Source organism: Sparus aurata, chromosome 24 (assembly GCF_900880675.1).
Source record: "Sparus aurata chromosome 24, fSpaAur1.1, whole genome shotgun sequence".
NCBI lineage: Eukaryota > Metazoa > Chordata > Actinopteri > Spariformes > Sparidae > Sparus > Sparus aurata.
In genome coordinates this window covers 4,354,657-4,369,535 of record NC_044210.1, presented here as the reverse complement: position 1 = coordinate 4,369,535, position 14,879 = coordinate 4,354,657, and the positions used below count along the sequence as shown (strand labels likewise).

Genomic DNA, 14,879 nt, shown 5'->3' with positions numbered 1-14,879 from the left:
ACTGCTTTGGACTCTCTGGCCACCAGGGGTCGCCAAATGAGGATCATAAGCTTCTTCTCTTCTTCTCTACTTCTCTTAATTAATTTTCAGTTGTCAATTGTATAATTTTGTGTGGGTGTTTTATTTGAAATAATTATATATGATAATAATATGAAGCACAGTTTTTGGTAATGGTTAATATTCTCATAAATGGTGGGATGGTGACTGAAAAGAGCAGAAAAAGTGCCTGTTGTTTTGCTAAAAATGCGAGCAGTGACCCCGGGGTCACAGAAACACTGCAGTGTTTTGATCAATAGTGATGAACATGTAAAAACTGGACAACAATAACTCATCACATTGGTGCGTCGCTATACATAAACAGATTTGTGTTTATAAAACCTATTTGGATGACAATGCTTTATGCTGTGCCATCACACAGCTACTTAATATAAAAGGACTGCGGCACAGACAGTGTCTATTGACTCGCAGTCTGGCCCCCACTAATATAACAATGGGAAAGGTAAGCTTTTAATGTGTTGTTGCTAAAAATACTAAATGAAACCATAAGTGTCTATTTTTTTTTTTTTACATCGTGGGAGTTGATAATTGATCCGTGCCTTAACAAACGTTTGCAGATCATATTCTACGAGGACAGAAATTTTCAAGGTCGGCACCATGAGTGCATGAGCGACTGTGCTGACCTTCACCCCTACTTCAACCGATGCAACTCCATCCGGGTGGAAAGCGGTTGCTTCATGGTGTATGAGAGACCCCACTACCTGGGCCACCAGTACTTCCTCCGCAGGGGGGAGTACTCTGACAACCAGCGCATGATTGGCATAAATGACTGCATCCGCTCCTGCCGCATGATTCCAATGGTAAGCCTGAGATGGCAGGCTAGGAATGAGGGATCAAGGCAATTCATTAGGATAAAATTATTGATCAAAATGACACTCTGATTTTTGCAGTATGGAAGCCTTATGTCATGGAAATAAGCCAAATTTGCCATTTAATAATTGCATCAAACTGAATAAATTATAATGCAGTGAAATTGAAAAAACAAGTAAAACAAAAATCAATAGAACAAATCTTAATCTTTGAGCCTACTACTAGCTGTTTTTAACACTAAGCAAAAGAAAGTGTCTGCAAGAATACCCCAAAACAATGAACAAATAGAAGAAATAGATGCAAACAGATACATAAGTAGGTTCACATAAACATACTGAATATCTATGTAGTATAATTTCTGTTAGTTCTGACACAAATTAATGGAGGCCCTAAATCAAATTGAAAATGAACTAATACTAATAAAAAAAGTCCCTCTGATCTAATATAATTATTTGAAAATTGCTTTGCTAGGCTAAACAAACTGATACAAGAGAACATTATTAAATGTAAGGCATCGACAGCTAACAGAAAAATTGTCTTATGACTAGTTTTAGGGACTCCTTGAACCATAAATCTTCAACAACTCATGTTGGATAGAAATTCCCCAGAGCAAAAACATCCCTCTGAGCTCCGGTAGAAGAGAAGTTCACATTAAGCACAACAGGATGGCTCAGGGACTGTTGGTTTAACACCCATCTGGTACTGTGGTATACATGCGGCTTAGAAAATCTTTAGGTTGAGGAGGAAATTCTGGTTAAGACTTCTTTTGCAAATCATTGTTTGCTTATGTTGACCTACAAATAGTATTCTACAGATGCAGGCTAACACTGCAGGACTATTCATAGACTGTTATTTATGTTCACAATGACCAAAAAGTACTACTGTAAAGCAGATAAACTGTCTGACTTGTAAATGTTCCTCTTCCTGCAGCACCGTGGCTCTTACAAAATTAGACTGTATGAACGTCCAGACATGAGCGGCCAAATGCAGGAGGTGAGCGATGATTGCCCCAACGTCCAGGACCGTTTCCGTATGTCTGACATTAACTCGTGCAATGTAGTTGACGGCCACTGGCTGCTGTACGACCAGCCCAACTACAGGGGAAGACCCTACTACCTGAGACCCGGCGAATACCGCAGGTACAGCGACTGGGGTGGCGCTAGTCCAAGGATCGGCTCGCTCAGGCGAATCACTGACTTCAACTAGAAGTTTTTTCCAACCTCCTTTCTTTCTCTGTTCCCAATAAACATGCTGGCTAATACTGTGCACATGTGTGTGTCTGTATCCAAAACATATACAGATAGTGTGTTTCAATCATGGATTTGTTTGCTTTTCAGCATGTGTTCTAGTCCCTTTCCTGTAACGTTTGATCCATTCAAAAAATAATAGTGCAGCTTATAGCAATGGTCTAGAGAATGTTGTTGCGTACAATGGGAATGGAATGAAGTGAAGCGTGGAATGGAATTGTGTACAGCTCTCTTAAAACACAAGAAATGAGACTTAATTTCTACTTGTGGAAATCCACAGATCCCCTTAACATTCTCAAGAAAACAAAAGAAGCAGTTGAAATAACGGTGTTCATTGGATAGATTTATTGGCAGTACTTAAACAGTGTCTTGACATCCACTTATTTACATAGTGACACGTCTGATGGATCCCACCCTGGGACTCATGCTTCCCCACTCATTAAACCTCCTGTATTCACCTGGGCGCATCAGGTACTGGCGTCCCCTGTAATGTGGATGCTCGTAAAAGATCCAGTGACCGTCCGTCACATTGCAGGAGTAGATGTCGTTGTAATGGAAGCGTTCGTACAGGGAAGGGCAGTCGTCAGTCAGCTCCATCATCTGTCCTCCAAACTCTGGGCGTTCGTAGATCATCATTCTGTGGGAGCCTTGGTGCTGCAGAAAAGACGAGGTGATTCATTAGCCTCTAGAGAAGTTAGGCATTATCAAAAGAAACATATTGTACGGTGACGCTTGCATAAACATCCCCACTAGGGCTTACCGCAGGGATCATACGGCAGGACCGCACACAGTCATTGAATCCCATCCAACGCTGATAGTCTGGATAATCACCCCTCCTCAAGAAGTACTGGTAGCCCATGTAGTTGGGTCTCTCATAGACCATCCAGTCACCACTGTCCACTCGAATGGAGTTGCAGCGGTTGAAGTGGGAATGCAGGTCAGAGCATTCACTGCTGCACTCATAGGAGCGACCCTGGAAGTTCCTGTCCTCGTAGAAAATTATCTGGAAAGATCAATCAAGGGATTTTTAAAAAAATGTGTAGATAATGGTGAGCTAAGAGGTTAAGAGATCTATGCACACTATACCAAATGATTAAAAGGTGTCCAGTTAACCGGTTTCGGGTCAATAATCCACGTAGGTATGCAGAAGCACTAAAGACACACATTAGAATAAATCGCCTTACCTTCCCCATTGTGTTGGCTAACCTTCGTCACACTAACATCAGCTGTGGGTTCCACGTTGCCTTTATAACCCATGGATGACCTGTGTCATTGTAATTCAGAACAATGACCAGACTCGTCAGCTCTTTTTCACAGAACAATATTTTGTGTGGTCTATCAACCAAATCAGCTGTTTTTCTTTGAGCAGAGGCTCGCTTTTGAATGAGCTCTGGTTGACAATGGAACGCTCAGAATAAAAAAAGAATAATAAATATGACATGACATCAATAAAACTCAGAGCATACATTCAGATTTGAATGGAAAGCTACTATATGGAATTATGAAAACTGAAAAAAGTAAAATGTCAAATCTCATATTTGTTAGTACAAAGTTTATTTTTTCATCCTCAATTTACATACATCTGTGTGTTTGTACAATAGAACACAATATTATACATGTAAAACATATTTTAGCGGTTAATGCAGATTATTTTGAAACTGTACACGCTGCTGTAACAAGTTCAAAGGCCACATTTTACAGAACTGTAGTACAATATTTTGAATTCAACGTTGTAAATGCTGGGTTTACTTTTCAACGTGCTGCTCCTTTCAGAAAAACTGTGAGCACAACCAGTGCTTTGCCTCTGTGCGCAGCAGGGGCTTTTATATGATTCGCAATTCAGACGCTTTCTTTAAACATGTCAGCAAACAGATTGTTGTGCGTAGCCAATGGTTCTTTTTCAGTTTTGCCTTTGTTTGCCTTGAATTGGCCTATGTAGTTATATTCTCTGTAGACTATGTTCTAGAATGTTTTTTCAACAGCACGTGATGCATTGTACAACGTGCTTCAAAAAGCCAGTTAAATCACTTACATAGTCATAAGTGAAATCTGTGTTCCACACCTGGGACATCTGGGAATCACTGGTGCCATTACATGAACTTACCCATTCAGATGCATGCACACATTTACCCATACATTTATAGCGTGCAGTGTGCAAGAGTGTACTGAACTCTATCCACTAAAGCCAATTTGAAGTATAACTGCCAAAGGTTTATAGCAATTATTGTTTTTTTATATTTAGTTAAACTATCTATACAATTAGGTAAATGTAAAAAAATGTAAAACAATTTATATAATGGGGGCTGGCCGAGGTGTGTAAGCCACAGACTGGTTGCCGTTTGTTTTGTCATACTGTCAGAGCTCTTACAATGCTGTAATATTCCCCATTAATACTTATACTTATAGATATATAGCACCTGTATAGTTTTAGCGGCCACTCAATGTGCTTTACAACACGTTTTCAACCATTCGCACACACATTCATACACTGGTGGCAAAGATTACCACGCAAGGCTTCACCTGCTCAGAAGTGATTGCCATTCATATGCACTCATACGCTGATGGAAGGGCCACTGGGACCAGTATCTTGCCCAAAATCACAACTGTATTAATTAGAAGGCAGGTTTTTTCACTCTTGTTTTACTCTCCCTTTATGCCTTCCTTACCTCCTCCACCCGTGGGGTTATTTTTATTTTGCAGTGTAGAGTTATTCCACCATTACCTGGGGATAGCAAACAGGGAGAACAATGCGTCTTCCTGGTTGCAAACAGGATGGCATGCTGAAAGCAAGGTTTTGATTGGAACCATATAAGCAGAAGGCGTCATTGTTTAAAGCCATTGCTGTGCATGTTTTGCGGGACCCAAGAGCGGACCACCAGACTGGGGAAGGTTTAAAGGAATTTATTGACAAAAGGTAAGGTAATGGAGCAGGTGAAAAGCTGGCAGGAGCTGAGTACAGGGAGGCTTCGAGAGCAGAGGGGCTACTTGAGGTCAAGAGACAAGTGGTGGTAGGCTGGAGGCTGGTGAGGTTGGAGCTCGAGGAGGATGTCCACACTGGAGAAGACGAGGAGAGACCGGGTTATGTTCATAGGTGAGCAAAAACATTAGCATGAAGATTTAATCTAGATGTCAAAGGTCTGATCTACCGCGTAGCAGAGGCAAAGCAATCTGGCAACAAATGCAGAGAAGCCCAGAGCATTTTACGCTGGAGTTGATGAGATTGGCTGCAGGTGCGTGGAGACAGAAAAATCCAGCCCTCCAGGAAAGACACTCTGAAACACACAGGCAAAAGGAAAAAAACACACCAAGCACAGAAAAGCCACCGGAATACCCCAAATCATGACAATTACACTGTGCAATTTGTAATATCACTTCAATACTTAAAGTACCTTCACTTATTTCAGACTTGAATATATGTCATTGTCTTCAAGGTCACATTTTATCGCTGGTATCTAGTAAAATGGAAAGTGTAAAGGAGATGGAGGTGATGGGTTCCACCACTGTCATTCATTAACCTAGACTGCATATAGAGCTATATTAGGTTGGAATTTTAAGTGTTCCCTCAAGTCATCTGCTGTCCTGTATGGTCATATTTGACTTATACATTCACATCTGGATCACTGCAAATTTTCTATAAATGGTTTGCACTTCCATTTTTATTTGGCTAAAATACACCACAGCTACGTCCTTATTTTAAGCATTTTGTTTTAGTTGATTCAGGCATTTGGTCCCCATCACATGATAATTTATTTACAAAATGAAATACCACTGATTGGGTGAAACAGTCGGCTGTCAAAATTGTGTTCTGAAAAATTCACACAAACATGCAGCAAATCATTTTATTGTGCGAATCACACAGTTAAAGAGGTAAATTCAGTGTGGCTGGATCGCACAGTACACCTGGAACTACATGCAAACAGTGCACAAATCACAATTTCAGGATGAAAACAAGGCTCCTTCTTTTGCCCCCCACTTTGACAACTTGTTGATATTGATCAAACGAAGCATCTGCAAAACTTATCAGCTATACGTCAGTTGTTAGTCAGTTTCTGTGATGCGTTTGATTGAATTGAACCTCATGTCATCACTGCTTATCTCTCGGAGGTTGCTGTACTTTCCTGGTCTCAGATAAAACATCTTGCCCGCAAAGTGGGGCAGCTCAAACATTAACCAGTAGCCTTCCATCACATTGCAGGACCGCATGTCAGACATGTGATATTGATCTTGAATGGAGTTGCAGTCATCAGTCAGCTCATGCATCTGCCCTTCAAAGTCGGGTCTCTCGTAGATCCTCATCTTAAAGGGTCCCTTGTGCTGTTTAACGAAATTTAAAAAAATGCATATATAATATGCATGAATCTAACAATAGTCATGGTGCTGTTCAAATTTTGACTTACGGTGTGTTAAGGCAACAAGCCTACCAAAAGGAAAATGAATGTTCTGCTAGGAAATATGATGTAACTATAAGTTAACTCTATTGAGGAATGCTACATCAAATGTAAAGCCAAATATTAGTTATGTCTTAATCTGTTTCCACTACATTTCAAAAGTTGTCCTGATCACAAATATATGAATATAGATGTTTGATTGCTATGATACTCTTCGTTGCTAGCTAACAAGCAACAACCACAAGTCAAAACAAAGTTGGGATGCACACACACACACACACACACACACACACACACACACACATACACACCACCACCACCTATCACGCAACTACTGACTGCCTTTCTCTTTCCTTGTTTGATGATATCATGCACATATTTACCGCAGGGACAATGCGGCACGACTGGATGCAATCATTGAAGCCGATGGTGTTCTGATACTCGGGGTACTCTCCTGTGGTCAGGAGGTACTGCTGGCCCGTGAAGTTGGGACGGTCGTAGACCATGAATGTCCCGCTCTCCACCCTGCAGGAGCTGCATCGGCTCAGGTGAGAGGCGATTTCAGAGCAGTCGCTGACGCACTCATACGAGCTGCCCTGGAAGTTTCTTCCCTCGAAAAAGATGATCTAGAGAGAAAGACACAATGTGTTGGGGTTCAACATTTCCAACAGACCCAGAGCTAAACGTTCAAGAGAGTTCTGTGATATCTCATCACAAATGACACTCTGTTGCATGAAAGAACTCATGGGCTACAGTATTTTGATACACATTGAGTATATAAGATTAATAAAAGCTGCTGTAAGCGTTGTCATCATTTTAGCTATTCCATTTTCTCCATTCTTTCTTTCGAGGCAGCTCTCTTTGCCTCTTTCATTTCTTCAAGCGTTAGTATAAGCCGTCGCTGGGAGTGCTGGAATTGGCAGTTTCCCCCGCCATAACCAGTATAGGTACCAGAACAGGAGGATCTTGCTTCAGAGTATTCCCCAAGCAGACAGGACCGCCTCTTTATGGAGTTCTCTTTCCTGATTGGATAAAGTGGGCAGGGATACTAGAAAATGTCTTTTCTCTTTTACTGCATGAGCAGGGGGGAGGAGAGACACGAGTTACTAACAAAACACTCTAGAACAGTGATTACTGTTGGCACACACAGCTATTTAATAGTTATTTTATTAAGATTAAGTAACACTTACAGCAGCTTTAAGCTTGAGGCAGTATGTGCATCAGTTAGTTTCTGTCTCCTGAACTGGCCGGTGCAGTGATCTGTGCCCTTCATTACCTTTCCGCTCATGATCACGCTATTTGATTTCTGTTGTTCTTCTCACTGGCGCGCTGCCTTTTATGCATCATGTGACATCAAAAGAATCTGCCCCTCGTTTGTAAAAAAAAATAACTGAGTCAGCCCATCAGCATTTTAGTCCCTACTGTATTATACATCAAAAGTGTGAACCCACTTCGATTAAACTGCAGTGGTGCAGACTTCACGGTAACAAAGCAAACCCCAGTTATTGCAGCTTTATTTTCATGTAGGTCATGCTGATGTATATAGAAGAGTGTATGACAAGTTGGCATTTCGACAGGTGCGAGATTAAATTGAATACTTTGATTTAAAGCTGAAATAATTAAAACGTGAAGGATAAATAACAAATCCACCTCTTACAAATGAATAGGAAATTAAAAAAAAACACACCTTTGCTCAGTTGAATACAGTCAGGAGTGTGCTGCTACAGACTTGACCTGGTATGAACAGCAGCTTATGAAGGGTGACGTTAACTCATTTATCAATATTTCTGTGTAAAAGATGGTATTTCCTCAATTTGCTCACTTTAATACATTTCCATACTTTTTCCAAGATAGCATTTCTTATTAATTGACTTACCTAATTATGTCACAAACCAAAACATTTACATGGTTCTGACACAAAAGTGAATACAGCGTACCTCGCTAGGAGAAATGTTTGCTCCATCATTCTAATTACCACCAACTTTATAGTCATGCCGAAAGATTTTGCACAAAGAGAGTAGTACTGATGGTGTGGTCTGTGTCTGCAAAGTAAGGAGCTATGTTCATCCAACACTGCAACATGATACATTGTGATGCCCAAAAGAAGAATCTCAGTACGTTCTGTCCTGCTTGTCCTCTGTCAGCATCTGCCCAAAATGCAATTTGCACATTCATGCTCGCCAGAGGATGAAATCTTTTTTTATATATATACTATTTTAATCCCAAATTGGGAAATTCTTTCAATTTAATCTTTTAATCTTGGACGGTCTCAGTTTTTTTTATGCAAGTAATCTTATATGCAGATTCCTGAGAACATTCATGCTGTTGAAGGACTAAAATCTTTTGACATTCCACTTCAGACACACTTAACATTTTTAGCATTTTTGAGACTTTAACAGTAAGTCTCAAATAAATTGCTAGCGGCTCCTAAAGTGCCACCCACCTACACTAGCTTTAAGTATCAGTACTGGAGATCGAAACAAAACCCCAGTGTGCATTTGTTATGTTCACTCAGTGCCATCCAAACATTATATTCTACCAGTACTCTACTTTGTAGATTGTAGGTAGGTGAAATATATAAAAAAAAATCCTCAATATAGCCTCCAATTATATATATTTTTGCATACTGCATAATTGTATGCATACTGCAACATGTATTAATTTAAATGTGTCTGACAATGCATATAAACATAAATCCAGTGTGTAATTAGCAAAGACAAATTTGTCTAAGATACAATACAAACACGTCAGTCATGGAAGTATATCCATGCTGCCTTGGCCAATTGTGTAAGCATGCTATGCAAACATCCTGTGAGGCACTTATCCACAATGGAGTACTAGTTAGCTAACTACATCTTTTTGAAACATATTGGCAAGTTATGTGTAATATGATCCCCGGGACACATTTGCGATCTAATATGGATCGTTTTGTAACTTATCAAGCGAGAGACTCTGACACACCCTCCACCACCGGAGAAACCACAGAGGGTGAGGCTAGAGCACCTAACAGTGGCCATGCCGCAACTGCTGGTGACTTGTGTATTGATGGCACTACGGGCTGCCCCACACATTAATGGGGGCCCAGGTTATTATGTAACAGAATGTTATACAGTATATTCTGCAAGGGGTCCGTGACTGGGAAGACACAGATGTCATTTTTGTGTTCACCTCAACTTCACAGTACTGATATAAGTGGTTGCAATAATTAAGGGGAACATGTCTTGGGAACCACTGAAGTATTCAAAATTGAGATGTGATGATGACCCTGAGGTTTACATGATATATACATAATACTACATAATTAAACATAGAGTTATGGCAAGGATTTATAATGTAGAAGGATGCCTTTGTTATCACAAAAACAATGAATGCACCAGTATATCAGGTCAGATAGGATAAATCAATCACTGACGCTATTTAGGAATCATCATGTCAGTGTCACCCTCTGACCTCTGGGGGGTGGGGGCAAGTTTTGCCCCTTGCACCACTGTTACGTTGCAAAGCCAGTTGTTTTACACCATATTAAGAAAACCGCTAAACACCAATACAGAGAAATATTTTTTATTTTTGCGCCACAGTTCCCTCTGAAGATCAGCACATCTCCATGATGCGTCTGATGGAGCTGATTCTTGTCTGGTTCATCATCCCCATTTCCCTGAGACTCCTGTACTCTCCTGGCCTCACATAAATCATCCGACCCCTGTAGTTGGCCTGCTCGAACATCAGCCAGTGGCCGTCCATCACGTTGCAGGACTGGCAGTCAGACATATGATAACGGTCCTGGAGAGACTCGCAGTCGTCCATCAGCTCGTGCGATTGGCCTCCAAAGTTCTCCCTCTCGTAGATCCTCATCCTGAACTGTCCCCTGTGCTGTTTTAAAAAGACAAGATATTAGTCCTCTAGTCCATTTAACTACCTTTCTTTCTCTGGAGCCTGTTCTGGAGGCATGGTTCACCAGTCCATCAAATCCTGTATGAAATCCAGGAAACAGAACGGCACCAACTGGCTGGCTAATTCAAACTAAGGACATCCACAGATTGCAATAAGTTGCAGTGATAAGGCCAGAAAAGCACTTAATGAAATGTCTTACCATGGGGACCATGCGACAAGAGCGAATGCTATCCATCATTGCCGGGCCCATCATTCCCATCATGCTTCCCATGCGCTGAAAATCAGAGTACTCCCCTCTCTTCAAGAAGACCTGATTACCCATGAAGTTGGGGCGGTCATACACCACGAAGCACCCGCTGTCCACCCTGCAGGAGTTGCAGCGGCTCAGGTGCATATGGATGTCAGAGCAGTCACTGCTGCAGTCATAGGAGCGACCCTGGAAGTTCCTCTCCTCATAGAATATAATCTGTAGCAAAGGACATACATGAAATGTACAGTCATTAGATGATATACTCAAGAATATGACTCTCTGAAGATGTATTATTTGGTTGGAATAGACATTTTGTTACTGTGGAACAATACATTTCTAACCATATTGAGAATTCTTGCACAGCAATTTGCATCGTACTGTATCTTTTATCAGTTAGTTAATTGCTGCTTCTATTGCTCCAGATTTGTCAACATTATACAAATATATGATTAACAGTACCCTGCCCATGGTGACGGTTGTAGTTTTTCACAAACGATGCCAACCCCGCTCGACTTTTATATAGAATGAGCCACAGACCACCTTGCACACCTTTGTGTGAAACATCATGACTCATCAAGAGTTTCACGTGGGCCTGCATTCACCTTCTACAGTACACCTTTGTAGTTAATTTTGTATGTTGCATGTAGGTTTTTGCATCAGGTTTTTTTTTTTTTTCGTAACAGAAGCAAAACATATCTTAAATGGCATAATATATAAATATTACCTTTTCAAAGATACAAGGTCAGAGAAAGTTTTATGGAGTGCATCCATTCTATTTGTTGAATACATTTCAGCCATAAAATTGCATCTTCATATCTGATGATCATACCACATATATTTCTACAGAGGAGATATGAATGAAATATTGGAAGTCTCTGGAACCAAGCATACAACCTCAATATTCAGTTAACAATAACTATTGCAGATTCTGACATATAGTAAAGTCTGCCACCCTCTAGTGCTGCACTGTGCCACAATATAGAGTGATGACTCAAAGGTTTCAGCACAATCCATGTGGAAATACTGTGGCTGTGTAATGTATAAAAAGGGAAAAGGGTCGATGTTGAAGCTGTACATCTGAGATTAGCTCACAAATATCATGACCATGGGGAGGGTAAGTGAAACTTTCCAAATCATTTATGGCACAATAACACTTAAAAAGTAAACATTCACAGACAAATTCTAAAAGTAAAAATTTTCGTGTAAGATATTTCTTTGAGTTTGCATTGTTCTTTGCAGATCATATTCTACGAGGACCGCAACTTCCAGGGTCGCTCCTATGAGACCAGCAATGACTGCCCCGAGCTCACCTCCTACCTGAGCAGGTGTAACTCCTGCAGGGTTGAAAGCGGCCTTTTCATGGTGTACGAGAAGCCCAACTTCATGGGCCATCAGATGCTGGTGAGGAGGGGCGAGTATCCAGACAACCAGCACCTGATGGGAATGAGTATGAGCGACTGCATCAGGTCCAGCCGCATGATCCCCACGGTAGGTGGACATGTTTTTTTGCGCTCAGCTGCAGTGAGGCCCAGACACACCAGGAATTCCTTGCCACTGATGCAGTTCTAGGCAATACTAGAAGGAGTCCAAAAGCTGACTCCAAAACTTTAGACTATACACAGATCAGAGAGCTTTTTTATTTGTATGGTTTGCAAACTGAGGATTTTCATCCCTAACCTCACTGTCTGCTTTCTAGAATGTATCCTACAGCCTTCCTCAACAAGTGGAAGCTGGTCAGGTATAGTGGAGTAACCTCAGTTGCAAATCCAGATTATGTTATAACTCCATAGCAGGTTCCACTCGCTTAGGAAGTCTGTGAGCTCCCTAAAAAAAGATAGTAAGATAAGACAGTAAGTGGGCCTGCAGTTTATTTTCTCACAAATCTAATTTTTTCACATGCTGCAGCAACTCTGCACAGACTTTCAGTGGTATGTGCACACCCATTTTATAAAACACATGATAGAAACATCAATGAGAAAACAATACTCAGCTTTTACAATTTTAATGTTTCAACTGCTTTTAAATGACCAGTGTGGAGGACAAGAACAGCTGTGGTTGCAATTACGTTTTTGTAACCATTATGTCAAGATCACAAGTTAATTAGCATCTTATCATTTTAATTGTTTTCTTGTGATAACAAAATTACTGTCCTGAAATAACAAAAGGTTGGTTTCTTGAGATAATGACACAATTAATAATGGCACACCACTCCCATTAAGCAAGCTCAAAACTATAGCTGTTAAGTGTATATCTAAAGGATGGGTTGAAGGATTAAAATTTTTCTTCAGCGGTCTAAAGTCATTTTCTTGATGTGTCTTCATCCACAGCACAGGGGACCTTTCCGAATGAGGATCTATGAGAGGGAGAACTTTGGAGGCCAGATGCACGAGCTGATGGACGACTGTGACAATATGATGGATCGTTTCCGCATGTCCGACTGCCAGTCCTGCAATGTGATGGACGGCCACTGGCTGATGTTCGAGCAGCCCAACTATAGAGGCAGGATGATGTACCTCAGGCCAGGAGAGTACAGGAACCTCAGAGATATGGGGATGAGTGACATGACAAGGTTCAGCTCCATCAGGCGCATCATGGACTGTTAACTCAAATTCCAATGTACTAAGTGAAAAAAATAAAACAAGCAGAAATCCAACGGTTCTGACTCCTGCCTGTCATTCCAGTGTAAAATAATTCAGCTTGTGACTCCTGCTGGTTGGTCCTGTATAGCTGTTTAGTTTCTCTACATCCCAGCATGTTACCAAAACTGACTTGCATTTGTCCTTTGTTGTGAAAGATATGAGAGATTTGTCCCCGGGAACTGCTTAAAAAAATCTGTCCTTGCTGGGGCTTTTATGGAAGTGCTGACATTCAGTATTAGAGAGCGAGGTCTGAAAAGTTTTGCTTTTAGGAAATCAAGCTGACAGAACAAACAAAAGAAAAACAGGAAGGTTGTGAACCTGTTTTCCATTAAAACAGGAGTGCAGCTGACATCTCATTAAATAAAATATCCAGTGGTGCCACACTTACAAAATTTGAAACAGTAACTTATCTCTGGATGAAACTAATTGGATCACCCGACACCATCGTAGCAATTTTTTAATCACAAGGTAACCACACCCTACAACGTACTCTTCACTCTTTGCACTTCTATGAAGTTAAGGGACTTGCCATAAATAATTAAAGATTTTATTTTAATGGCCAAATTAAACATTAAAAGTAACAGGGTAACACCAATACCTCTAAAATTCATGTCCCAAGTTTATAACACATGGGCTACATTATGCATTTACAGTCTGCACACTCAAACTGAGACTCCTTAAGCAGTGTCACTTGAGTACTTTTCTCTGGCTTGGCATAGAGATCAGCAAGGCCTGTGCAGAATCCATCAGCAGCAATCGCCGCACAATGTATTGTTAGATTTGTCTCCAGTTTGCATGGAAATGGAAAGATTTTGATCTGATTCATCTGATTATGAAGATTTAGGCCAAGCCAGGGTCAGTTCTTCTTGAACAAGTCTATCATTATCAGGACCAGAGCACCAAACATGCCAACAGTCAATTACAATTATAGGGCACCCTAGTGGCAGAAGGGAATTACTTTTTTAAACAATTAGGTAATCCTCCTGTTACCCGATCAGCCTCAAACATGGTGAGAAAACATTTATGACCTTGATGATGCCTGCATTGTGAAGACTGTGGGCTTTCATTCAACAGTGAGGATGTGGCAGCACAGCAAAGGTAGATGAATTGCTGTGAGACATTAAGTTGCTAGCATGACTCTACGCAACTCTACATTGCTGAATAAAAGCATCGCACAGCGCAAGCATCATTTCTGGTTTCAGACCAACACAGTTGTCCTTTTCATTCCCAATGTTGTGTACTGTAAATAACAATGGACTTGTGCCCCACTGTGTGCCCCTGGGCTTGAAAGGGAGGTGTGATCAGGCAACACTGATGACAGACTGCTATATTGAGGCAGCAGAAAGCAACTCATAGACCAACTAAAAGCTAGTCTTAAGTCAAAGGTGCACTGTGTGTCCTGCTATTCAAAGGGTGAATTATTCAGATAGTAAGGTGCGTCTACATAGGCGGGTTCACAATGTGTGTATGCTCTTATTCTATGATTAGAAAGGGTTCTAAGGGTCATTTTAATTAGCCAAGTTAAAGCTAGCTAGCTGTCATTAAAAGTGTTAAAAGCTTTAAGCCTTAATATATTTAAAAAAATTATTCTACATAA

At 40.8% G+C, this 14,879-nt stretch overlaps 5 protein-coding genes across 6 annotated transcripts; 2 read left to right on the top strand and 3 right to left on the bottom strand.

Moving 5' to 3' along the window:
- Nucleotides 1-490: 490 nt before the first annotated feature.
- On the top strand, nucleotides 491-2,135 carry LOC115576755 (gamma-crystallin M2-like). The gene is made up of 3 exons (XM_030409318.1): nucleotides 491-499; nucleotides 615-857; nucleotides 1,798-2,135. Exons 1-3 carry the CDS (start codon nucleotides 491-493, stop codon nucleotides 2,071-2,073), a joined length of 528 nt encoding a protein of 175 aa, XP_030265178.1. The 3' UTR covers nucleotides 2,074-2,135.
- Nucleotides 2,136-2,436: 301 nt separating this feature from the next.
- LOC115576754 (gamma-crystallin M2-like) lies at nucleotides 2,437-3,360 on the bottom strand. The gene is made up of 3 exons (XM_030409317.1): nucleotides 3,299-3,360; nucleotides 2,875-3,117; nucleotides 2,437-2,768 (listed from the first exon to the last, which is right to left on the bottom strand). Exons 1-3 carry the CDS (start codon nucleotides 3,305-3,307, stop codon nucleotides 2,499-2,501), a joined length of 522 nt encoding a protein of 173 aa, XP_030265177.1. The 5' UTR covers nucleotides 3,308-3,360; the 3' UTR covers nucleotides 2,437-2,498.
- A 2,792-nt stretch (nucleotides 3,361-6,152) lies between these two features.
- LOC115577372 (gamma-crystallin M3-like) lies at nucleotides 6,153-7,790 on the bottom strand. The gene is made up of 3 exons (XM_030410411.1): nucleotides 7,779-7,790; nucleotides 6,886-7,128; nucleotides 6,153-6,428 (listed from the first exon to the last, which is right to left on the bottom strand). Exons 1-3 carry the CDS (start codon nucleotides 7,788-7,790, stop codon nucleotides 6,153-6,155), a joined length of 531 nt encoding a protein of 176 aa, XP_030266271.1.
- A 2,259-nt stretch (nucleotides 7,791-10,049) lies between these two features.
- Nucleotides 10,050-11,127, bottom strand: LOC115576756 (gamma-crystallin M3-like). Of its 2 annotated transcripts, none has more exons than XM_030409319.1 (3): nucleotides 11,103-11,127; nucleotides 10,593-10,859; nucleotides 10,050-10,372 (listed from the first exon to the last, which is right to left on the bottom strand). In XM_030409319.1, the coding sequence occupies exons 1-3, from the start codon at nucleotides 11,109-11,111 to the stop codon at nucleotides 10,094-10,096; spliced, it is 555 nt and encodes a 184-aa protein (XP_030265179.1). In that variant the 5' UTR covers nucleotides 11,112-11,127; the 3' UTR covers nucleotides 10,050-10,093. The 2 variants fall into 2 exon arrangements, with proteins under 2 accessions (XP_030265179.1, XP_030265180.1); XM_030409320.1 differs by lacking the exon at nucleotides 11,103-11,127 and adding an exon at nucleotides 10,985-11,002.
- Nucleotides 11,128-11,711: 584 nt separating this feature from the next.
- LOC115576757 (gamma-crystallin M3-like) lies at nucleotides 11,712-13,296 on the top strand. Its single transcript, XM_030409321.1, has 3 exons — nucleotides 11,712-11,757; nucleotides 11,883-12,131; nucleotides 12,971-13,296. The coding sequence occupies exons 1-3, from the start codon at nucleotides 11,743-11,745 to the stop codon at nucleotides 13,244-13,246; spliced, it is 540 nt and encodes a 179-aa protein (XP_030265181.1). The 5' UTR covers nucleotides 11,712-11,742; the 3' UTR covers nucleotides 13,247-13,296.
- The last annotated feature ends 1,583 nt before the right edge of the window (nucleotides 13,297-14,879 follow it).

Coding starts and splice junctions, on each gene's coding strand:
- LOC115576754 (XM_030409317.1), bottom strand. Junction 2,769..2,874: donor CCTGCCGTATGATCCCTGCG/GTAAGCCCTAGT, acceptor TCTTTTCTGCAG/CACCAAGGCTCCCACAGAAT.
- LOC115576756 (XM_030409319.1), bottom strand. Junction 10,373..10,592: donor CTTGTCGCATGGTCCCCATG/GTAAGACATTTC, acceptor TTTTTAAAACAG/CACAGGGGACAGTTCAGGAT.
- LOC115577372 (XM_030410411.1), bottom strand. Junction 6,429..6,885: donor CGTGCCGCATTGTCCCTGCG/GTAAATATGTGC, acceptor TTCGTTAAACAG/CACAAGGGACCCTTTAAGAT.
- LOC115576757 (XM_030409321.1), top strand. Junction 12,132..12,970: donor CCAGCCGCATGATCCCCACG/GTAGGTGGACAT, acceptor CTTCATCCACAG/CACAGGGGACCTTTCCGAAT.
- LOC115576755 (XM_030409318.1), top strand. Junction 858..1,797: donor CCTGCCGCATGATTCCAATG/GTAAGCCTGAGA, acceptor CTCTTCCTGCAG/CACCGTGGCTCTTACAAAAT.